The 23967-nt window shown below is 39.8% G+C and overlaps 3 protein-coding genes across 6 annotated transcripts in view; all 3 read left to right on the forward strand.

The window, feature by feature from the left end:
* The window catches only part of LOC134181231 (uncharacterized), a 3963-nt gene extending 1372 nt beyond the window's left edge, over window positions 1-2591 (forward strand). For both annotated transcript variants that reach the window (XM_062648472.1, XM_062648473.1), the window contains 8 exons: window positions 1-109; window positions 168-293; window positions 649-837; window positions 904-978; window positions 1044-1166; window positions 1704-1835; window positions 1890-1950; window positions 2314-2591. The exon at window positions 1-109 is cut by the window's left edge and continues 17 nt beyond it. In XM_062648472.1, the coding sequence (XP_062504456.1) occupies window positions 1-109; window positions 168-293; window positions 649-837; window positions 904-978; window positions 1044-1166; window positions 1704-1835; window positions 1890-1948 (813 nt within the window). In that variant the 3' untranslated portion in view covers window positions 1949-1950; window positions 2314-2591. The remainder of the gene's footprint in view (window positions 110-167; window positions 294-648; window positions 838-903; window positions 979-1043; window positions 1167-1703; window positions 1836-1889; window positions 1951-2313) is intronic.
* Window positions 2592-5922: 3331 nt separating this feature from the next.
* Window positions 5923-14749, forward strand: LOC134181184 (uncharacterized). Of its 2 annotated transcripts, none has more exons than XM_062648406.1 (19): window positions 5923-6016; window positions 7651-8704; window positions 8766-9020; window positions 9082-9209; window positions 9632-9772; window positions 9832-11080; window positions 11150-11287; window positions 11930-12055; window positions 12120-12236; window positions 12338-12475; window positions 12956-13096; window positions 13173-13298; window positions 13367-13492; window positions 13554-13679; window positions 13751-13897; window positions 13958-14026; window positions 14095-14220; window positions 14348-14479; window positions 14543-14749. In XM_062648406.1, exons 2-19 carry the CDS (start codon window positions 7651-7653, stop codon window positions 14596-14598), a joined length of 4395 nt encoding a protein of 1464 aa, XP_062504390.1. In that variant the 5' UTR covers window positions 5923-6016; the 3' UTR covers window positions 14599-14749. The 2 variants fall into 2 exon arrangements, with proteins under 2 accessions (XP_062504390.1, XP_062504391.1); XM_062648407.1 differs by having other exon boundaries at window positions 13367-13448; window positions 13573-13679.
* Window positions 14750-15544: 795 nt separating this feature from the next.
* LOC134181195 (uncharacterized) lies at window positions 15545-21000 on the forward strand. Of its 2 annotated transcripts, XM_062648424.1 has the most exons (10): window positions 15545-15609; window positions 16434-17601; window positions 17659-17928; window positions 17991-18124; window positions 18759-18899; window positions 18964-20052; window positions 20116-20215; window positions 20276-20413; window positions 20481-20606; window positions 20668-21000. In XM_062648424.1, exons 2-10 carry the CDS (start codon window positions 16521-16523, stop codon window positions 20754-20756), a joined length of 3168 nt encoding a protein of 1055 aa, XP_062504408.1. In that variant the 5' UTR covers window positions 15545-15609; window positions 16434-16520; the 3' UTR covers window positions 20757-21000. The 2 variants fall into 2 exon arrangements, with proteins under 2 accessions (XP_062504408.1, XP_062504407.1); XM_062648423.1 differs by having other exon boundaries at window positions 18964-20215.
* The last annotated feature ends 2967 nt before the right edge of the window (window positions 21001-23967 follow it).

A 23967-nucleotide genomic window follows, 5' to 3' on the forward strand; every position in this document is an offset into this window, starting at 1 on the left:
GTAGAATATACTCGTGTGTCCAATTTCAGTAAAGCCATTGAGTGGATTAAGAAGTCATTGGATCTACAGCAACAACAGAACCCTCCACATCATTTGAATATCGCTGATGGTTTGATAACACTAGGGGTCTTAACAAATTGTGTTTTGATGTTACATATTTTATGTAGGATTTTTGTCTCTTGGTGATGTTTACCGGCGGATGGACAATTATGTTGAAGCTCTGCCGCATTTTAAGAAGTCTGTCGACATTCGAGAACAGGAGCAGCTGATGTCCAATATTTCAACTGGTCAGGGTATGTAGTACACAGTGTGTGTGTGTGTGTGTGTGTGTGTGTGTGTGTGTGTGTGTGTGTGTGTGTGTGTGTGCACGCGTGCACGCACGTGAGTGAGTGAGTGTGTGTGTGTGTGTGTGTGTGTGTGTGTGTGTGTGTGTGTGTGTGTGTGTGTGTGTGAGTGAGTGAGTGAGTGTGTGTGTGTGTGTGTGTGTGTGTGTGTGTGTGTGTGTGTGTGTGTGTGTGTGTGTGTGTGTGTGTGTGTGTGTGTGTGTGTGTGTGTGTGTGTGTGTGTGTGTGTGTGTGTGTGTGTCTATTAAGTATTATTGTTACAGCAAGACTGCTTGTCAAGTTTACTTGTGACTTTGTTTACTAGCTTATTATGATCTTGGAGCTTGTCACGTTCAGTTGCTACGTGCAGGCCATCCTAAAGGTCCAGGCACTCATTCTCGTATCGCAGCAACGTCTTCAAAGATGGAGCAAGCAGAACAAGCTCGAGATGCATTTACTAAATGCATTGTAGTACTTTCATCGCGTCAAGATCATTATCAATATACGCTTAAAGGTGAAATCATATCTGCATGTTGTACACAAAATATTGGTTGGTATTAATCATAGTCATTGATCACAGGTTTGGAGGGTCTTGGTGGGCTGTGTGGGATATCAGTTGATCATAAGAGTTTTAAAGACTTGGACAAAGCTGATAGTACGAGCTCTACAATGTTTAGTTGTTGTGCTGTAGATACCGTTAATGAGCTTAACTGTGTATAGAGCTAAGATTGGTGGCCAGGAAAGTATATGCTTGTAGAGATTACGCCAGAGCTGAACAGTTACTCCAAGTAGAAAAAGTGGTCCGGCATTCAAAGACAGCGTCGTCACAGTCAACAGCTATTGGTATGCAGCTGTTTGCATCTTTGCATGCAACACGTGTATTGCTTTGTCAGGTGTGGGCAAGGCTGATGCCTTTGTTTGGCACCCAGGAATGTATTAGGCCCAACAGAAATGACACGCTCACGCACTCACACCTGCACGAGACAGATTTGAGGCTACACACGTAGGTACATACATACATTTATACACACGTACATACATACATTTATACATGCGTACATGCATACTCAACGAGTGTGTGTGTGTGTGTGTGTGTGTGTGTGTGTGTGTGTGTGTGTGTGTGTGTGTGTGTGTGTGTGTGTGTGTGTGTGTGTGTGTGTGTGTGTGTGTGTGTGTGTGTGTGTGCTCATATGGCACTGGTGCTTTTCATTAAGTTAAGCACACTTGATGAAACAAGAGATAATGTATAATTAAATTACATACACTGAGAGGGTCGTCACTGATTGCAGTGGACATGCCATCAGATTACATGCATTAGAAATTGTGTTGACAAGTTGGTCGGATGTGATTGGAATTGATTTTCTGTTCTTTGTATTTTAGTGCTGCACGACATCGGTTTGTGTGAGATGCGTCTGTCAAAGTTGGACAGAGCTGAGAAGACTTTCACTGAGACACTGAAAATTATGCAATCGCTAAGACCACAAGAGCTTGAAGATCTACAGATGCTATACAGTAATCTGTCTGCAAGTTAATATGTGATGTCGTCTTGATGACTTTATTATTTAGTCAAGAATCTAGTTGGACTAGTTCGGTTTCTGAAATGTTATCAACAATCCCTACACTGAAGGTATAGATATATGTGTATGTATGTGTGTATGACTTGTACTGTAGAGCATGTAATACACACACACACACACACACACACACACACACACACACACACACACACACACACACACACACACACACACACACACACACACACACACACACACACACACACACACACACACACACACACACACGGACACGTGGACACATTAATTACACCTGCACACACACACACACACACACACACACACACACACACACACACACACACACACACACACACACACACACACACACCAGTGTATATATATATATATATATACACAGTATATGGAATGACGTGATACATGAAACAATGTTGTTTGTGTCTACTTTACAGATACAGCATGAGATGACTATGGCTGCAGTCATGCGTATCTCTGTTGTTGTTGGACTCACTGCATTTATCGATTCAGGCATAGACTACAGCTAGCTTGCACAATGATCGAGGCTGTCTTTGCTGTTTTGCTGTAATTTGTGGCACACCATGCAGCTGCAGCTTTGCGTTCTGTTTTAGCCAATATGATTTTGTAGACAGTAAACGTAATTGATTTTGAATGTATGCAGCAGATTAACCACTTAATGTATTGTTATTGCTGCTGATTTGTGGATGACATGTAGCCAATGTTTGTACTTCTTCTGTACAACTCTTCAGTTGTCTTGCAATTGGCGCTGTGCATGACAAGAGTCACGTGCGCGTACATTAATTAGGTCATGCATGTGTACAGTACAAGTAGAAACACTGCACTTGTGTCAAAGCAATTTCTAATATACTGTACCTAAAATTTATAAATTTGAAATAATAAAAATTTAAATTTTGATTTTCTAAAGATTAGAATTTGAAAATGTAAAGTGGAAATGTTAAATAAAAATTAAGAATTTAAATACTAAAAATTGAAAAATTTAAACTTAAAAATAAAAAATTTAAATGGCTGAAAGACCCACTGACCTTTTTCACTCACTTCTTAACAATTATCTTTAGGTGCATGGTATTGAATGAACCTAAACTGAGGAGTTGCCTTTAGGCAAATTGGTCTCCCATGCAGTCTCTGGCATATGTCAGCTTCCTGCGTGCTGCTCTCCTGGCATGGCATCCCTCACTAGGTGCTGCTTCACTTTCTTTGTCTGGTTTGTTTACACCCATCCTGTCTGTACAATCATTGTCTGTATGTCTGTAATAGGTCATTCATCTTTCTAATTCCTAGAGGTTCACATTTACTGGGAAGGCATTTAATTATCTCTCACTATAGCCGTCTAGATATTTATTGCAACAGCGGTGTTGCTGCACGAATTTACTGCACTGACCCACTTTTAATTAATAGACAATAATTGAAGAGTTGTACAGTAGAGGTACAAACATTGGCTACATGTCAATAACAATACATTGTGTGTGCTCATATGACACACATACAATGTGTGTGGTCATATGGCACTAGTGCTTTTCATTAAATTAATAGACAATGATTTATAATTAAGTTTATAGTTAATTAACTACAAGTATTGGAAATTTTGTTGATATTAATTACAATTGTTTAGATATGACCAGCAGTGATTTATTTCTGTATTTTGTGCTTCAGCGCTGCATGACATCGGTTTGTGTCAGAGACGTTTCTCACAGTTGGATGAAGCTGAGGGAACATTTACTGAATCACTGAGAATTGCTCAATCTCTGAGACCAGAAGAGCATCAAGGTTTACAGATTTCATCCAGTAAGACATGTCAGCATGTCAGTCTATGTAAAGTCATATTGATATCAATTGCTTTTCTACATTTAGTCAAAAATCTGCTTGGACTAGTTCGGATGCTGAAGTACTTTTTTTTAGAACATTAGATTAAGGTACAGACTTATTAGTAACACAATACAGTCACAAGATTCATAAAGTGTATTGTACAGCTAGTGCTGATTGTCATCTACTATATAAAGCTCAAATTGTCTGTCTGTCTGTCTGTGTGTGTGTGTGTTCGCGTTTGGGGGCCACGTCTTTTGTCCGGTCGCAACCGAAATCGGCATGCACACTTGGCACGCATAGGAGAAAGTTTGTGTAAAAAAATAAAAAAAAATAATGCACCGGGTCCCCTCTCAAGGGATCGACCTCCGCGTAAAATTTCTCGATGACGCAAACGCTACACATTCCCGTTTATTCGAACACACGCCCAGACTACTCCCGTGTAGAACGTATGCACCGTCGTCCTTCGCAAAGCTTCGAGCGATCGAATATCCCATTTCGCCGGGGAGGCCGCGGCGGAAAGGGGTCTGGCTACGCGAGACTACGAAGGACGGGCCATGGATCCTAGTATGTCGATATATCTGTTTGCTTTTTGTCTGCTTATTGATATCAAATATATTCTAAACTTTATAGACAATAATGATAAGTTTTGTCTCAAATTCCAATACACAACAGTATGACGGTTTTGTTTCATGCAAGGCAATCTGCTAATGATGCAATGGTCACAAAGAGCACGTGCTAAAACACGTGGTGCGCACTAGGAGAGGAGACACGGTTTGGGATTACTGAAAACTTCTAACATACGACCTTCTATAGATTGCTTTGCCTAAAACGTGCCCCTAGAGTGTGCCCACGTCTTGAACAAATACACTACTAATTAATCTAATTCATTATCACATACGGGACTTCAACTGAATTGCGCTCGTTCTGACGTTGTGCGTGTTGAACTCTTGAAAGCGACTGGCAGGTGAGTTTAATTTACTAAATACATGAAATGGTTTACTGTGTATATATGTTGCCTGCTACTAGCTTTGGCGGCGCCTTGCCCTGTACTAGCATGTGCATGCTAGTACATTTAGAATTGCACACTAGATTCATATATATCTAGACACTGGAAACACAACGGCATTTATACAATGGAAACCGAAACCTGCACATATTTTTCTCCTAATGTGAAATGTGAGAAGAATAGAAAGCAATTTGAGTGTGGTGGTTGTTGTTGTTGTTGTTGTTGTTGTTGTTGTTGTTAGTGTGATAGTGCGACAAAGTGTGATTTCTAAAACAGAGGGAACCGCAACTGTAATTGTTTCGATAAGATCGAAATATACTGCTAAAAACAGTGTATACCTATGCCTTGCTGAAATGGAGTTGTCCTGGGCCACATCTATAGCGGAAGGCATAAGTAGGTGTGCTCAATCAATCTAATTGCAATCGTCTAATTGCAAACAAAAATGATTCATGACAATGTGTATTCAATTTTATTTAATTCTTGATTTTTATTTTATTTACAAAAGCAAAATAGAGAATTGAATGGACGTTTCATACACTGAGTGTGTAGCATACTGACATGATTGTCTTGGGGGTCAGCTAGCAATTAATGCTTTCAGGTCAGTACCACTAGATGTACTCTTGTGTTCCTTCAGATTTAGGAACATGCTGCATGCATCACTTCACACCAGTAACTACAATATTTTAGACCTTCTCAGATTGTGCATACACAACTCACATGTTCAGGTGGGCAGCACATGCATGCTCACAATATACGTGGGTAGACAAGATCGAGACCGATGCCCACACACACACCATGCGCTGTACTAGCTTGCACGCGACAACAATAGAAAGCACACAGCTTGCAAGTGTTTGGCACATTGAAGAGGCAGTTGAGTTTCTAGGTCTTGCATGCGTATTTAGAATTGCTCTGATTCTGCTGTACAGCAGACAACATGCCCTACTAGTTATCTACAACACCCGTAACTGCAACTACTGTGTATATACGTATGCCTTCTCAAAGGTTGAGTACATACTCACATCACATGACGAGGGTATAGACGTGCATGCATAATGCTCTAGAGGAAAGGAAGCCGAACATACTTGCAGGCGACCAACAAAGCACGCAGCTGGAGGTCCTAGGAGGAGGAGCAGAAGAGAGGAAGTGTCCACTTAAATAAGAGGCGTATCTGCATGGAACGCGCAGTGTAGATCAGCCCACTCAGTAGGTGAACAGCAGCAGTGCAGATTTGACGGCGGACGACTGAACATCGAGTTTCAAGTGGATGCGTTTTGTAACTGGACGTACACAGTACAAGATACAGACAGGTAGGTCCAATGTACATTGTATATCTAGCTACAGGCCTACGACGTGTCAGTGCCATACCTTGAACTGTCAACTGACTTGCCGTGTGCGTTGCCAGTTGCATTTAACTACATTTTTACCGGATTTCTTCCTGATGACAGTCTTGAGATGGCAATTAGGACTCGATTCTCTTTTCTAGGAAGCACGCAACTTGCAATAGTTTGTTGTCTAGATCTTAGATTTACACACGTGGTTCTGCTGAAACAGCCTATCTGAGCCCTACATCCGTTTATATTATGATAGCGAAGTATCAAGAGACCTAGCTGTGCAATATGGCACCACAGTCGCGGATTACCGTTGTGCTTGGGCACTTCTCCTATTCCTACAGTTCTTGCATAGCGCGTGCAGCTAGGCAGTGGAGGAGGGTGAAACGGGAGGATTATGAATACGCAAAGCAGATTTTTGGTGGCTTAATTTTGATGCCAGAAACGCATCTCTGCAACTTATCTAGAAATCCTAGGAAGGCTGGGATTGCCCATGAAGTATCTTTTGTTATTTGCATGATTGAGTAACTTATCTAAATACCATCAGAGGTCAAGCACGCAGTACAGTACAGTACACAAAGCATGCATCTTGTTACATACAGTAGGCATGCAAAGCATGCATGTTGTTGAAATCCGCGTGTTTTGCATTTCTCCTCACCTTAATTAAAATTAAGTTTGTGCATATGGTATCTTAATTAATTGCTACATATAATTGCCTTGATGTTTGCCTTGATTTGTAATTGCTACATATAATTGCCTTGATGTTTGCCTTGATTTGTGTCTTGATTTTGAATTGCCTTGATGTTTGCCTCGATTTTTGTCTTGATTTTGAATTGCCTTGATGTTTGCCTTGATGTTTAATTAATTGCCTTGATGTTTCCTATACCTGACACTTGCAGCTGGAATAATTAAGCTGCATTGTGTATTGGCATTGGGGCATGTATCTTTTTTTTATTTCTCTCAACACTCAATCATGCATGCAGCTTGACTGCAGTTGATTTATTATGTTGTAGCAAGTTATGCTGTAGTTTCTTGGTAAAGCTCACGGTACTACAGTGCTAGCTACATCAGTGTTTGGTTGCACAAGCAGCGTCACATGTGGTGCACCAAGAATGATTGAGACAAGACCCTATAGTCATTCTTTGTGCACCACATGCATGACTGCTGCTTGTGCACCTGCATGGATATAGATGCATGACTTTTATGCACATGTTGGAATTAATTAGTAGGTAATGCTGATATGATGATCAGCTTGCTGTTTTTGTTATTCACGTGCAATTGGAAACTCTGTTTCTTGAATGATCAGCTAGCTCTAGATCTCTAATTCATGAAAGTAAAATGAATATAATGCCAGTCTTTCTAGCTAAGTTGGTCAATCTGTCAGCTAAATAGGGAGTGTAGAGATTAAGACTGAGGAGCATCACTAGTTTTGTTTTATGATCATTCTCTATTTCGTGTAATTAATTAATGCACTAAATCACAAATAGTATTAATCTAATACTATTTGTGATTAATTAGTTAATGCATTAATTGGGCTGGGGTGAAGTTCGAGTTTTATTGAATAGTTGTGTTCACTTTTGTTCTTGTAATTCAAATGTTTTATTGATATTTAGATGGCAAGGCGAGATCATTTTCATGTGCTCATTGTTTGTCCTCAACAGTCAGAGTTGGAGGCTGCACGTTATGTATTCGAACACGAAACAAACAGCAAGTTTAAAGAAGCTCACACTGATCTTTCTTGCAGTCTTTATCTATGTCGTGAATGGAATAATTTGCCTCTCAATGTTGCGATGGTAGCACAAGTGGAGTCTGGTGGTATCGGTGCAATGAATCTTGTTGCTGATTTGGCAAATTATTTCTCTGTTGGTTTGATTGCAATGACTGGCATTTGTGCTGCAGAAGAAGACAAGTACAACAGAATGGAATATGGGACTGTTGTCGTGGCCAACAGAACAACAACAGAGTCGGGAGGATTGGAGAAGGCAAATGAAACATTTGAACCTCGTGCTCTTTATAAGGAATTAGACAAGCAGATTTCACCAGCAATAAATGAACTTGTTGCTACAAAGGAATCTAGCTGGGTAGACTTTATTCCCAGCCAATTGTATCGTCCCAGTCCACGATATGTGAAGGAGCTGTTGCTGCAGTCTGTTTTAGTCAATGCAGGAGGTATCGTGATGGAAGATTTATTAACAACTGTTAGATCCAAATTTCCTGGCATTGAAATGCTTTCACTTGATGAGGTTTTGCAAAAGGTTTTAGAAGAATCCAAATCCTGGATCTGTTCAGAAGGCAAACTTCTGAAGGCAACAAATGAAGGAAAGCATTATGCTAATGATCAACCTTCCTTCCCACGTGGAGACCATGCCATTGTTGCTGTGTCTGCATCCATTGGATCTGTGACCAATGAGGTAAAGGATCTCGGCAAGGAGATGAAAACACTGAAGCAACATATGGCAGATCATGACATAAAGGCCATTGACAGAGAGGCTCATTTCTTTATGGAACAAGCAACAGACAGCTTCAGTCCTGGATTACCTGTTGTGATGAAGGGAATATCTGACTACGGAACTGACAGTAGCAAGCTGAACTATTACAAAGTACACGCTGCTTCCACATCTGCAGCATTTCTGAGGCATTTTGTTACACAGAAGAATTCCATTATCAGTAAGTAGAGTTGTTGACAATTGTTTACACACAAGTGACTTTATATATGCTTTGGGTGTAGAGTCTCAATCACTTGAGAGTCAGCTGTTTGATGTTTCTGCATTTGTGGCTGGTGATTGGTGTGATGTGGCTGAACGTCTTGGCATGAGCGTCTATGAAACGAAAATGATTGAAATTGAAATTCACACAAAGAGAGAACGAGCTTACCTCATGTTGTGCAGGTGGCATTCCAAAGAAGGAGACAATGCATCTGTAGACAAAGTGAAAGCTGAGCTCAAATACGTCCAAGAACACAAGAAGCCTAAAGCAGTTGATGGTAATGACGTTACTCAATCATATTTGTTTGAGAAAATCAAGTTTACATTTTACTCTTGCAGGAATAGTTTTGCCTAATGAACTGAGAGAAGAGAAGCAGTTCTGTGGACGAGAAGCAGAGTTGCAGATTTTGAAGGAAACGCTGTGGGGAAATGATCCCTGCATTCCAATAAAGGAATATTGCTGTGTGGTATGTGTTAATTCAGTGCACGTTTGTGGGCTTAGTGATGTAGGTGTGCTTTGCTGGTGTGTGTGTGTGTGTGTGTGTGTGTGTGTGTGTGTGTGTGTGTGTGTGTGTGTGTGTGTGTGTGTGTGTGTGTGTGTGTGTGTGTGTGTGTGTGTGTGTGTGTGTGTGTGTGTGTGTGTGAGTGCATGTGTGCATGCTAGTGTGTTGTGTTGTGTTTGTATTTTAATTTGTCTATTTTTCTGTCTTTGTCACTGTGTATTTGTTGGAGCAAGTGTTTTGTATTTTGTGTGTGCATGTGTCTGTGTGTTTCGTAACTTTTACAGATGCTGATGCTAATATAATGTAATCAAGAAGGCCATTTTAAGAATGATTGTTATAATTGTGACTTGAGTGTAAGACAAAACTTTGATTGCTTGTGTGTTTAGGTGGTTCAAGGAATGGGTGGATTAGGGAAATCGTCTTTGATAGCTAAATATGCATTGCTATGGAAACATCTGTATAGTGATGGAGTTCTATTCTTCTATGCAGAATCGTTGGCAACACTTACAAATTCAGTGATACGCAATGTAAACAAATTAGCACACATTATTGGTAGTTTTCTGTTTGAGGTGTTTTGTTTTTGCAGCTGACATCCTTTGGTTTGAGCTGTAATGTTCAGAGTTTAGAAGCAAAGAATGCAGAGCTTCTCAAATACGTTTACAAGCATTCCAACATGCTGCTGGTGTATGATGGTGCAGATGATCTCTCTCTGCTGCCTAAAATTCTTCCTCGTTCTTCTGCAAATGTTCATGTGGTGATCACAACTCGGAGTGATGATTGCTTTGTGTTGCAGAAAGTAAGTCGCGTTATCGCTCTTGGCTCTTTGGAAGATGCAGATGCCGTATTAGCCCTAACTACATGGTCTGGTCGTCAACCATCAAACGATCAAGAATCAGTAGCAGCCAGGAAGTTATCAGTTGAGCCTCCTATTGAAAAGTTGCCAATTGCTCTTGCTCATGCAGGCACGTATGTGCGAAATGCCAATCTAAGCTATAAGGAATATTACAAGCAATTACGAGACGAACATTTGAAGGTTGAGGCTTTGGCTTTAGATCTTGACAAACTTTTGAATTACTTTAAAGCAAGTAGTTTGCGAGACGTGCTTGTGAACTCTGGTTTAACTCAACCTGCTCATTTGAAAGAGCTGAGTGATGCGGATATTGATCAATTGAATATGAAGAAATACGGCGAAGTTTTGGTCAAATCTATGAGAAGCTTTTTGAAGTCTTCCAGTCATGCTCATCTTACATGGCAAATGGACATTAACTTGGTTGCAAAAGGCAATCCCAAAGCATTGTCTCTACTTGAATATGCATCATTTCTGTCTTCAAGAGACATTCCAGAGAAGCTCGTTCGTCCTCTTGTGTTTCGTGAATGTGCCAATTATGAATACAGATTGTGTGTCTCCACTTTGTCTTCACACAATTTAGTTGAATGGCACGAGACATCAGAAGGTTACACTTTGAATATTCATCCATTGGTGCAGTCAACAGTGTTGGAACGTGTCAAGCAGCAGCCAGATGAAATGGAACGTAAAATAACTGATGTTTGCAAAAACATGAAGTCTCATCTACCGGGCAATAAAATGGACTTTAATGCTCTTTCAAGTGATGTACGACTTCAACTTGCTTCTCACTCATATTCATTGGCTAAGCATGTATTGCTAGATGGTGTAGAAATACGAACTTGCTTTGATGTAGTTAGGTATACATGTGAGACTTTTCTGCTGTACCTTCCTCATGACACATCATGTTATTTGTGTGAAAAATGGTACCACAAAGTAATGCAGTTGGACAGTTTGCCACATGAGGTCAAACGTGAATGGCTCATAGAAGGTATAACTTCATCTTTACTTGTTGATTCAGATGTGTTGTGTATTGGTTATCACTTTGTGTTTTGTTTAGTAAGGAATCTTATGAGTTTGGCATATCTGTTCAAGCAGAAGATAGATGAAGCATTAGATTTGTTTCTGAAAACCAAGAAGATGATTGATGAGTTAAAACCAGATGAGAAGGAAGAAATATATCGACATCATAAAGATGGTAAGATAAGACATTTGATAGTGTATTTAACAAAGTTAGAAAGTTCATACAACAGAATATGATGTTGTGTGAAATACGTGACGTAATCCAGTGATTATAAATAGTATATGTAGTTTACACTAAAGAGATGATGGATAGTTTATTGACACGTTTGAAGGTATGAAAACATTTGTTGATGCATTTTCCTAACTGACAGCATCTGACTGAGACTCATTTATATTAATTAAGTTGAAGGTAGGGGAAGGGGTCAGTTAATTCAGTTTTAGTAAGTTTATAAGTTGTTTGTCTTGATGACATTATATCTGTTGTCTTGTCATTAACTGGGTATGGTTTTTGCAATGATTAGATGACAACACAAGCAAATATTTATTTAGTGATGATAATCAAATAATCAATAATTGAATTATAATTTTATTTTGATGAGTTTGAGGTAAGCAGTTTTGTTCAGACTGGAATTTTATTGTTTGTAAAGATTTTGACGTGTTTTTGTTTATTGATTATGATAGTCAGATTTATAGATCATTATTGTCATTGTTACAAGTACCCAATTGTATTGCCAGCAGTTTGTATATTTTCTGTAATTATTACATTTTAATTTATATTTTGTTTTATTTTCTCACTGTAATTAACCGTTTGTTGTAGTGTTGCAAGGTATTTATCTTTGCTATAACACACTACAGAAATTTGAAGAAGAAGAGTCTTATCTGAAAGAGTGGATGTTGCTGATGAAAACTTCTGGAAAACATCTTGGAGCTGACTTTGCTAAGGGTATTAAAGACAGATTTGTTTAGTCTTTGTAGTGTTTGGTGCAATGGCAGTTTACTTATTTTAGTTGAATGCGCGTTGGCAGAGGCCTACTTAAAGAGGGGTAAACGAGACGAAGCAATGAAATTATGCCAACAAGTGATGGAAAAGTTAAATGATATGGAGGAATATGATCAGTTCAAAGGTAAAGAATTTGAATCATGAATTTGCATATTGTTGAATGTAATGCCGTGGCAAGTCAAAAGTTTATTAAATTGACCTCATACTGTGATTTCTGTTATATAGTGACCACAATATTATCACATTCTTTTTTATTCCTTGGAGAATTTGAAAAAGCAGGTGATCTATTGGATAGGTCATTGAAATTGATTTTCAGAGACGATTCTGACAATAAATTTCATGATGATCTAGAGAGTCGTGCCGGTGAGATATTTTGTAATATTTGTAGCTTCTGTTAGATCAATTTTTGCACTATTTGTATTATTTGCTTGTGAAATGGGAGGCATCTAGTGCTAGTCATGCAGTGACATTAGTATTATAGTTAATTGAAGAGTGTCAGGGTCAACCGTCTTGAGATTTCCTTAATTTAATTTCCTCAATTTCTTCTAATTTTCTCGACAACTCAGTAAGGGCAGGCAGCAACATCTTTGAACTGACAATGTCCAACGGGAATGTTGAAATAGCTGCTACTTTGCAGTTATACTTTTGAAACGATTTAGTACATCGTGAACAAGTTAACCGGGATTTTGCGTTGTCTCCATGAAAATTTGTGTTAATTAATTATTTGCTACCACCCAGATGGGCAGAGTTTAGCTAGTATGTTATATTGTGCGTAGAATGAAAGTGCAGACAAGACATTTAAATTATGTATGATTCTGTTTTTGTTCATGTGTATGTATATAGTCATGATGCTCAAGTGTCGATGTGAGCTTGAAAGACCTAATGCATCAAAAGGCAAGCTTACTGAAGCACTGAAAATGGCAAAAGCAGCTTTGTCTCTTACTCAGTCTTTACTACCATCAGAAAATTTTGAGATTTTCAATTGTACGTAAATTGATTGATATATTTTGTGCACTACTGCATGAAGTTTCCGAATTGTTTTTAATTCTGGTTGTTGTAGGTAAAGTGCAAATTGCTAAATGTAACAGGGAATTAGGAAACATGGAAATGTGCATTGAACAACTGAAAGAGATCAGGAAAGTCGAGGAGCCATACATGCCTGATTCACGTAGCAGACTATGTACTGGTCAGTATAGTTCTGTATCTGTATTTTTGTTTTACGGTATTTCTTTAACTTTTTATTATTTTATGCAGTAATAAGAGAATTAGGAGACATACATGAGGAGAGAGGTGATCGAGGTGAAGCTCTGAGGTGTTACAAGGAAGCATTAGAGCTGTACCAGCAGGAGGACACGTCTTATCATGTGGACATTGCTAATAGTTTGATAACATTCCTGAGTCAACATGACATCATATTAAAGGTTGTATGTTTTCTGTTCAGCTCATTTCTTGATTGGTAGAATATATTTCTTCACGGGCAACGCCACTGATGCTGTAAAGCATTTTGAGCAGTCTATAGAAATTAGAGAACAGAAGCAGTTACCACCTTGTCGTGAAGCTGGTCTATGTATGCAGTAATATGCGTATTAAATGTTTATTATACCTGTGTGTTGCATTTCAATTGTATTTGTGCTGTAGGCTATGCATTTCTTGGAGTTTGTAATTTGCAGGCAGTAAAAAGAAAGGCTCGTGTGCTGGAAGACTTCCATCAAACACAAGAATTATTTATTAAGGGTCTCAACATACTGTTATTTTGTTCGGATTCCGATCCAAATCTACCATCTGGTGAGATCTTATTTACTTAATTGCTTTGCAGTACATAATAACTTTAGTTACTGATTACAGTCTTGGTAAATCTTGCTTCTTCATATGGCATGAGAATTGATGTGAAGTCTACGTATGAGAAGGCCACTAGTATGAGCTCTGTGATGTCTAGTTTGCTAATATTTCCATTGTTGATGCATTTATTCATGTATATGTAGCGCTAAAACTAATAGCAAGGAAAGCATATGGTTTGGGAGATTTTGCTAAAGCTAAAGATTTGTTCTACATGCAAATGAAAGTTGAAGCTGCCACAATGGTTTCACAGCCAGCACAAAAAGCTATTGGTATACAGTTGTTTGTTTGTATATGGATTATTAGGTGTTAGCTAAAGTATTGGAAATTTTGTTGATATCAGTTAAAGTTGTTGAGATATGACCGCCAGTGATTTTATTTCTGCATTTTGTGCTTCAGCGCTGCACGACATCGGTTTGTGTCAGATAGGTCTTTCACAGTTGAACGAAGCTGAGGAAACATTCACAGAATCACTGAGAATTGCTCAATCTCTGAGACCAGAAGAGCATCAAGGTTTACAGATTTCATCCAGTAAGACATGCCAGCAAGTAAGTCTTGTAAGGTTATTGATATCAATTGTTTTTCTCAATTTAGTCGAAAATGTGCTTGGACTAGTTCGGATGCTGAAGCACTCTAACTTCGAGTTTTAGGTTAGGGTATAGACTTATTAGTAGCATAATACAGTCACAAGATTCATGAAGTGTATTTCACAGTTAGTGCTGATTGTCATATGTCTATATGTTTGTTTGCTTTTTGTCTGCTTATTGATATCAAATATATTCTTAACTTTATAGACAATAATGATTTACATTTTATCTCAAATTCCAATACACTACAGTATGACGTTTTTGTCTTCTGCAAGACAATCTGCTAATGATGCAAGTCTGTTGAGTACCAATGCATCACTCACTACTGACTATATTATAGCACCACGATATTTGACTGTTTGTCTTTAATATTAATTAAATAATAGCTACAGGACAATATGTCTTTCCTGTTGGATTTACTGGGTCTCTCGTTTCAAACAATAGTACATCCTTCCTATTCTCATGAGGTATATCTGGATTATGGATGATTAGAAGCTGTTGTTACATGGTCAGGCCCCCAGCTGGATGGTTGGGTTCCTGCACGAAGCAGGAGTTATGGGTCATTCTAAGCAATCTCCTGGAGCTGGCCAGGTACTCGCAGGAGCACCGACTGCGACACCACCTATGCTATGGGCACCAGAAGTCTGAAGTCCAGTGGCTGTACCGCGGGACCCCAATGGCTGATAGACTTTGTCGCAGTTGGGGACTTTGCCACCCCAGTCACACGAGGGAAGCAATTGTGTGTGAGTTTCTTGCCCAAGGAAATTATGCTCTAGATCGCCATCTCTCTGACTTGAACTTGCAACCCTGATGGGTCCCGGATGTACACACTCCATCTAGATGACTCTCTAACCAACTGCGCTATGGTACCACACACAAACACACACACACACACACACACACACACACACACACACACACACACACACACACACACACACACACACGCACGCACACACACACACACACACATCATGTTGCACAACTAATTAATTAACTAGGTACGGGCCTTCAATCAAATTGCGCTCGTCCAGAAGACGTTGTGCGTGCTCAACTCTTGAAAGCGACAGGCTGGTGAGTTTAATTTACCAAATACATGAAATGGTTTACTGTGTATGTTGCCTGCTACTAGCTTTGGCGTCGCTTTGCACTCTAGAGGCTACGTATCTCACTAGGCCTAGTTGCTTTGTGCAGAGGCTCGTCAGTGAGACGATGCAATAGCATGTGTGCAGTACATATATGTGCAGTACATATATAATAGCATGTGTGCAGTACATATATAAATAGCATGTGTGCAGTACATATCTATAATTGCACAGTTTCCAATATTTTAATTTTGTTTCCGTCATTCCTGTGACTAGAGTTTACGTCACTTGCTACACTTAATTAATTGCTAGACAATACATTAGCCCTAAAATGTTAAGAGTTGTCGCCTGTTTATTACAGTAAATGCAGGACTCGACTATAACACCAGGCTAACATGTTTGCATGTTTTGTCGTAGTTATCTAGTTAGATGGTCACAGGTGTGTTGAACTTCCTTGGTATGTGGGGTATGTGGAGGCATGCTCCTGGTGGAGGTCGCTCTGGACATCAACTCGGGTGTCCAAGCATGTGGGGCTCTAATTATCATAGTTCACCTCCTAATGTGAGGAGAATAGAAAGCAATGTTGTTGGCGGTGGTTGTGCGTGTGTGTGTGTGTGTGTGTGTGTGTGTGTGTGTGTGTGTGTGTGTGTGTGTGTGTGTGTGTGTGTGTGTGTGTGTGTGTGTGTGTGTGTGTGTGTGTGTGTGTGTGTGTGTGTGTGTGTGTGTGTGTGTGTGTGTGTGTGTGTGTGTGTATGATTACTGTTATAATATGTCACTTCTTTGATTTAATAGTTTTGTATTTTATTATGGCAGGTGGAGTTGAAAATATTCTGATTACAAGATATTGAACAGTTCCCTTTGTATTGACTTTAACATTGAAACCGTGCCATTGACATTAAGATGGAGAGACGAGACCATTTTGATGTGCTGATTGTTTGTCCTCAGTCATCTGATCTCATGGCTGCTTGTGATGTGTTTGAACATAACACAAACAGCAAGTTTAAAGCAGATCACATTGATTTGCCTTACAATCTTCATCTATGCCGTAACTGGAATGGCTCACCTTTGGATGTTGCCATGGTAGCTCAGTTTGAGTCTGGTGGCATCGAGGCTACAAAGTTTGTTGCTGATTTGGCGAAACATTTCTCTGCTGGTTTGATTGCAATGACGGGCAGTTGTGCCACAAAGGAGGACGAGAACAGCAGAGTAAAATATGGAACAGTCGTGGTGTCCAGGAGAACAATAACAACAGAGTCGGGAGAGTCGGAGAAGTCAGATGAAACACATCAACTCTATCCCTGCAAGTTAGATGACCGGATTTTATTAGCAATGGAAGAACTCGTTCAGATGGAAAAGCCTGTCTGGTTGGATTACATTCCTTCTGGATCTGATTGTCCCAGTCCACGGTATGTGAAGGAACTATTGCTGAAATGTGTTTTGGACAATGAAGGTATGAGGAAGACAGACCTTCTTGCTGCCGTAAAATCCAAACTCTCTGGCATTAATGTACGTATTATTAATGAGGTTTTGGAAAAGATGCTGAAGGAAGCAGAGCCTTGGATTTATGCAAAAGGCAGTATTTTTGAGTATATGTCAACGAACGAAGGAAAGTCGTATGCCAAAAATCAATCCTTGTTTCTATGTGGAGACAAAGATGCTGCCGCTTCTGTCGTATTTGGATCTATTGGATCATTACATAATGAGATAGAGGATGTCGACAGGCAGATGAAGACGTTGACACAACTTACAGGAGATGACGACATAAAAGCTATTGATAGAGAAGCTCATTTCTTTATGAAAGAAGCAATGGACAGTTTCAGATTCGGATCAACTGACAACGTGCAATATGGATTATGTGTTGTTGTGAAGGGAATATCCGACTACGGCACAGAGAGCAGCAAACTGAACTACTACAACATGCATCGTGTTGCATCAGCAGCATTTTTGAGACATTTTGTTATACAGAATGTTTCCATGATCAGTAAGTGTGACATTTATGTTTTTGGATGCATATAGTATATAATTCTACTGCTTCTAGAGTCTCAGTCATTTGAATGTCAACTGTTTGATTTGTCTGCTGATGTGGCCACCGATTGGCGTGATGTAGCTAAACGTTTTGGTATGAGCAGGCATGATGTGGTGACGATAGAAAACGAAGTTCACTTAGAAAGTGATCAAGTAGAAAGACATCGAGCATATCGTATGTTATGCAAGTGGCGTATTAGCGAAGGCGACAAGGCATCTCTAGATATTGTAAAAGTTGAACTTGAGCACGTCAAAGAGCAACAGAGAACTGCAGCATTTGGCAGTAAGCGGTTTGCTTTTGTAAGCTTTGCAGAGACATGCTTAGTTTGTTCTTTTGCACGGCAGGTATCACTTTTCCTAATGATCTAATGACAGAAGATAGGCAGTTTTGTGGACGAAAAGCAGAACTGCAGATGTTAAAAACAACATTCTGGAGAGAACATGCTGGATTTATACCTATAGAGGAGTTTTGCTTTGTGGTGTGTGTGTGTGTGTGTGTGTGTGTGTGTGTGTGTGTGTGTGTGTGTGTGTGTGTGTGTGTGTGTGTGTGTGTGTGTGTGTGTGTGTGTGTGTGAATTTAGATGAGGTGATAGCTTATGCATAATAAGATAGCTTGATAGTACACTGAAACGTTCTGAAGTTAACTTAACATAAGACCACAAGGTCTGGTTGTTTGTCTGTGTGTTCATCCTTTTCGTTTTGTGTCTGTTTGTGTGTCTGCTCGTGTGTTTGTCTATTTGTCAGTCTGCCTGTCTGTCTGTCTGGTTGTTTGTTAGTTTGTCAAATTTAAATTGTTCTATTCTCTATGGTAAGAACCAACATTTTCCTGTTTCTTTGTATGTTTATTTAATTATCTGTCTTTCTATCGCTTCAGATAATAATTGATTTGCATTGTTGTCAGAACTTGCTGAAAATCTACACTCTGACAGTTTGGTTAAATAATTAATATATGACATTTTTATATCAATATCAGTTCTGTAGGAGATACTAAGTAGTATTCCCATTGATGGACTACTAGATGGGTGAAAATTTTGCTGTTTAATTTTTTCAAGTGTTTGTCATTTATAAGTTAAGTAAATAAATATGTATTAATGATTGTGCATGTTTATTTAGGTGATCAAAGGAATGGGCGGAGTGGGGAAATCATCTTTGGCAGCCAAATTTGCATTGCTATGGAAACATCTGTATAGTGATGGAGTGCTGTATTTCAATGCAGAATCAGAAGAAACATTGATAGGCTCAATCAAACAAAATGTAATCAATTTGACAGACATTATTGACAGTTTTTATGCTTATATTGGCATGTCTTTCTTTGCAGCTTACAGTTTTGCGTCCTGCTGCAGATGAGCAATTAGATTCAAAAGATGAGATCAATGAAATGCTGCTCTCTCATGTCGAAAAGCATTCTAAGATGTTACTGGTTTATGATGGTGCAGACAATCTCTCTTTTCTGCACAAATTCTTATCTCGTCCTCCTACTCGTGTGCATGTGCTAGTTACAACTCGATGTGGTGATTGTTCTGTGTTGCAAGGCGTTAATCGTGTTATTCATCTTGGTGGTTTGAAAGATGAAGATGCTGCTGCAGCATTAGCCACATGGCGTGATCAACCACTAAACAGCGAAGAAGTTGTGGCAGCCACTAAGTTGTCAATTAGTCCTCCCATACAAAATCTCCCAATTGCTCTTGCTCATGCAGGCAGATTTGCTCAAAAGGCACGTCTAAGTTACAAAGAATATTACGAACTGCTGAAAACAGAAGAGGTGAAGCTTGAGGCTTATGCTTTAGATCTCAACAAACTATTGCACTACTTCAGGGCTAGTCATCTGCGTCAGGAATTGCTAGAAATGAATGTGAATCAACCTGCCGATATCAATGACATAGAAATAGAATGGCTAGATCTGAGTGACGATGATACTGATGTTGTCCAAAATATAAGCCAGTGTATGTCTTTATCAAAAGAACAACAGGTTTACCTCACATGGCAAACGGACATTGACTTGGTGGAAAGAGAACATCCAGAGGCTTTGTCTCTTCTTGAATATGCATCATTTCTGTCTTCAAGGGACATTCCAGAGAAGCTAATTCATTCTCTTGTGTGTAGTGAATCTGCCAACGATGCATACAGTTTGTGTGTTTCAGCTCTCTCTTCACACTGTTTAACCGATAAGCATGAAACAGCAGAGGGTTGCAATATTAGCATCCATCCGCTGGTTCAGTCGGCAGTGAGGGAGCGCATCAAACAACGTCCAGATGAAATAGAACGTAAACTAACTGATCTCTGCAACAGTTTATTATCTATTTTACCAGAAAGTAGTAGCGACATGTTGGATGTGCAAGCTAGTGAACAGTATCATCGTCTTCTTCCCCACTTGTCTTCACTGGCTAAGAATGTGTTGATGTTTGGTGTAAGAGCATTGACTTGTTTGCTTGTTGTCAAACGTTCGTGTACCATTCTGATGTCTTACCAGCAAATCGAGAAGGCTTGCTATTTGTCAGCACAGCTGTATGATGTTTTGAGTCACATGCATTTCGAATCAGACACTGTCAAACACACGTGGCTTATTCAAGGTATACCAGCAACTGCTTGAAACTGTTCCTTGATTGCAACGATTGTTGCATTTTGTTTAGCAATGGCTCTACTTGGCACTGCATGTGCTATGAAACAGAACCGGCAGAGAGTAGTTGGTCTCTTACTTGATGCTAAGAAGATGGTTAATGAATTACAACCAGGAGACAAGAACGAAACGTTCAAACTTTATTTTAATGGTAGCATTTTGATTGCTTAAATCATTGTTGTGTGTCATTCCTTAGTCTAACCAACTATTTGTTTCAGTTTTGCTGAAATTGTTTGAATGCTGTCGAGTGCAGAACGACAATGAAAAAGCAAAGTCTTACCTAGAAGAGGTGATGATGCTGGAGAAACATTCAACAGATGAAGATTCAGTCAGAATTGCTAGAAGTAAGGCAACAGTGTCAGTCGTGTACATTTGGTATTCTACTAATCATCATTTGTGTGCCAGTTGAATGCATGATGGGACACAGCTGTATCAGTTGGGATGAAATGGGCACAGCAATGGAAGAATTAGATTACAAGTTAAAGGCTCAGTAAGGAGTTTTACCAAACACAGTGTGCACAGTCAATCTAAATCATAAAAATTTCAAGACACGTTTGACACACTAGAAGCATTACATTTGTTGAACTCTCTTTAATTAATGACTTGCTAGACTACAAATTGCGCGATTTTTGCTGCAAAGAGCAGTAAAAGCCTTAGGTAGGTGTTCTCAGTCAATTTGCATTTTGTACTCTATTGGAATGTCTATATTGAATGGTTATCCTAATTAATTAATTGGAAATCAGCAAGGCTTTCAGGTCAGCAGCACCACTGAATGTAGGTGCTCAGATCTAGGAACATGCTGAACGCATTGCACCAGACCAGTAACTGCAGCTAATTTTTTAGAGCTTTTCCAGTTTGTACGCACAAGGCACATGTGGAGGTGGGCAGCACTCACAACAATACAGATAAGATTAAGACATACTTGCATGCCACACTGCTTGCCAAAACATTTTAGTTAGGTGCTGAACGCATCATACCACACCAGTAGCGTGCTACCTTCTCAAAGGTTGCAATGACTTTGAGTATACATACATGTACCTATTCACACCACATGGCGGGGGTATATAGACATGCATGCTCAAATGCACGTGTAGGGAAGAAAGCCGGACACCTAAACAAACTTTCAGGCGGCAACAAACCAACATGGCTGGAGGTCCTGGTGAGGAGGAGGAGCAGAAGAGAGGAAGTGTCCACTTACCAATCTAAAGTACAGATCATCCCACTCAGTAGGGTTCATAAACATAGTTTTGTATTCTTTAGACAGTATAGCAGCAGCAGCAGCAGCAGCAGCAGCAGCAGCAGCAGGAGCAGCAGTGGAGTACATAGTAGTGGCCAGTAGGTTCCTAGGAGTACAGGGCAGACGACGGAACATTGAGTTTAGTGTGGATGCGTTTTGCAACTGGAAGTACTCAGTACAAGATACAGACAGGTAGGTCCAATGCACATTGTATATCTAGTACAGGACGTGTCAGTACAACCCAACCAGAACTTGCCTGCAGGTGCGTTAATTGCCTGTTGCTAGCTACATTTGACAGATTTCTTTCTAATTATAATGAGTTAGCAAGACTCGATTCTCGTTTCTTTCCGAGGAAACACACAAGCTGCAATCGTTTGTTCTAAACCTTTTGATCTCTAGGTGGTGTTTTCTTCTACACTCTTCACAGGAGCTGAAACAGCCTATCTGGCATGGGTCTGTCTGTCCCATGATAGCAAATTAGTGAGAGACCTGTGTGATCACGCCTGGATAGTTGCGGACTGCATGACATTGTGCCTTGTAACCTCCATTTCTAGTTCTTGTACCTTGGCAAGTCTAGAATGCGTGGGTGCAATGAGTATTTAATGATTACATCAATAGGAAGCAGGCGTTTGCTCCATGCCAGAGACATCTTTGCAACTGATATCATGGGATGTCTGCATGCACTTTCTAATTGTTGCCTTAATTAAAGTTTGTTTGATCAGGAGCACATCCGCAATTATGTCTCACATTTGTTGTGTAATTACAAGAGAGAGCATGATGTCTTAATTGTCTCATTAATTAACTAGGTCTTGTGACCTGCAGCTGCAACTGGAACATTTGCAGCTTGTGTGTGACATAGCAGCATCTTTGTTGGTTTCACTCAACCACTCGATCATGCAAGCAGCTTGACTGCATGTGCATGGTCGATTATTAATTAACTCATGGTTACAGTGATCGAGTATTGTGTTGGGTAGCATGCAGTTTCTTGAGAAAACTCACAGTCTACTACAACTGTAGGAAGTTGTTGGCTGGTTGAATTTACTAGCTAGATTTCGCGCGCCCATTGCAAGAACTGATTGGGACACCTAGAAGACGCTAGTCATTCTTGGTACACTGCAGCAGCACCACTTACATCACCGCTGCAACCATGTACTACTATGCATGCTGACCTGTGCAGCTGCATGGATTTAACTTTCATGCACATGTTGAAAATGGGTAATGCTGCTGTGATGATCAGCTAGTTAATTAACCTGAACACAGTAACTCTGCTGTGGGCGGTTTGCAATGTCCATGCGCTCATTGTTAACTCTTGAGATGTTGGCAATCTCACATGCCAGTCAATGTCCAGCTCCTTCTCACACTCTTCATGGTAATGTAATATAATTGAGCTGGGATGAAGTTTTGAGTTTATATAATGAATAATTGTATTCAGTTTTGCTTTGTAATTCAAATGTTTTTATATTTATAGATGGCAAGGCGAGATCATTTTCATGTGCTCGTTGTTTGTCCTCGAGATTCAGAGCTGCAGGCTGCACGTCACGTGTTTGAACACGAAACAAACAGCAAGTTTGAAGAAGCTCACACTGATCTTTCTTGCAGTCTTTATCTATGTCGTGAATGGAATAATTTGCCTCTCAATGTTGCCATGGTAGCACAAGTGGAGTCTGGTGGTATCGGTGCAATGAAGCTTGTTGCTGATTTGGCAAATTATTTCTCTGTTGGTTTGATTGCAATGACTGGCATTTGTGCTGCAGAAGAAGACAAGTACAACGGAATAGAATATGGGACTGTTGTAGTGGCCAACAGAACAACAACAGAGTCGGGAGGATTGGAGAAGGCAAATGAAACATTTGAACCTCGTGCTCTTTATAAGGAAATTAGCAAGCAGATTTCACCAGCAATAAATGAACTTGTTGCTACAAAGGAACCTAGTTGGGTTAATTTTATTCCCAGCCAATCGTATCGTCCCAGTCCACGATATGTAAAGGAGCTGTTGCTGCAGTCTGTTTTAGCCAATACAGAAGGTATCATGATGGAAGATCTATTAACAACTGTTAGATCCAAATTTCCTGGCATTGAAATGCTTTCACTTGATGAGGTTTTGGAAAAGGTTCTAAATGAACCCAAACCCTGGATTTGTGCAGAAGACAAACTTCTGAAGGCAACAGATGAAGGAGAGCATTATGCTACTGACCAACCTTTATTTCTACATGTAGACCATGATGCCACTGTTGCTGTGTCTGCCTCCATTGGATCTGTGACCAATGAGGTAAACGATCTCGAAAAGGAGATGGAAACACTGAAGCAACGTATGGCAGATCATGACATAAAGGCCATTGACAGAGAGGCTCATTTCTTTATGGAACAAGCAACAGACAGCTTCAGTCCTGGATTACCTGTTGTGATGAAGGGAATATCTGACTACGGAACTGACAGTAGCAAGTTGGACTATTACAAAATACACGCTG

The sequence above is a fragment of the Corticium candelabrum genome, chromosome 6 (genome assembly GCF_963422355.1).
Source record: "Corticium candelabrum chromosome 6, ooCorCand1.1, whole genome shotgun sequence".
NCBI classification, from domain to species: domain Eukaryota; kingdom Metazoa; phylum Porifera; class Homoscleromorpha; order Homosclerophorida; family Plakinidae; genus Corticium; species Corticium candelabrum.

Bases quoted from the DNA above. Each gene is read 5' to 3' on its own strand.
- LOC134181195 (XM_062648423.1), top strand. From the start codon at position 16,521: ATGGAGAGACGAGACCATTTTGATGTGCTGATTGTTTGTCCTCAGTCA. The intron at 18,125-18,758 runs GTGTGTGTGTGT...ATGTTTATTTAG, and splicing joins TAGAGGAGTTTTGCTTTGTG to GTGATCAAAGGAATGGGCGG. The intron at 20,216-20,275 runs GTATACCAGCAA...CATTTTGTTTAG, and splicing joins ACACACGTGGCTTATTCAAG to CAATGGCTCTACTTGGCACT.
- LOC134181184 (XM_062648406.1), top strand. From the start codon at position 7,651: ATGGCAAGGCGAGATCATTTTCATGTGCTCATTGTTTGTCCTCAACAG. The intron at 9,210-9,631 runs GTATGTGTTAAT...TTGTGTGTTTAG, and splicing joins TAAAGGAATATTGCTGTGTG to GTGGTTCAAGGAATGGGTGG. The intron at 9,773-9,831 runs GTAAACAAATTA...TTGTTTTTGCAG, and splicing joins CAAATTCAGTGATACGCAAT to CTGACATCCTTTGGTTTGAG.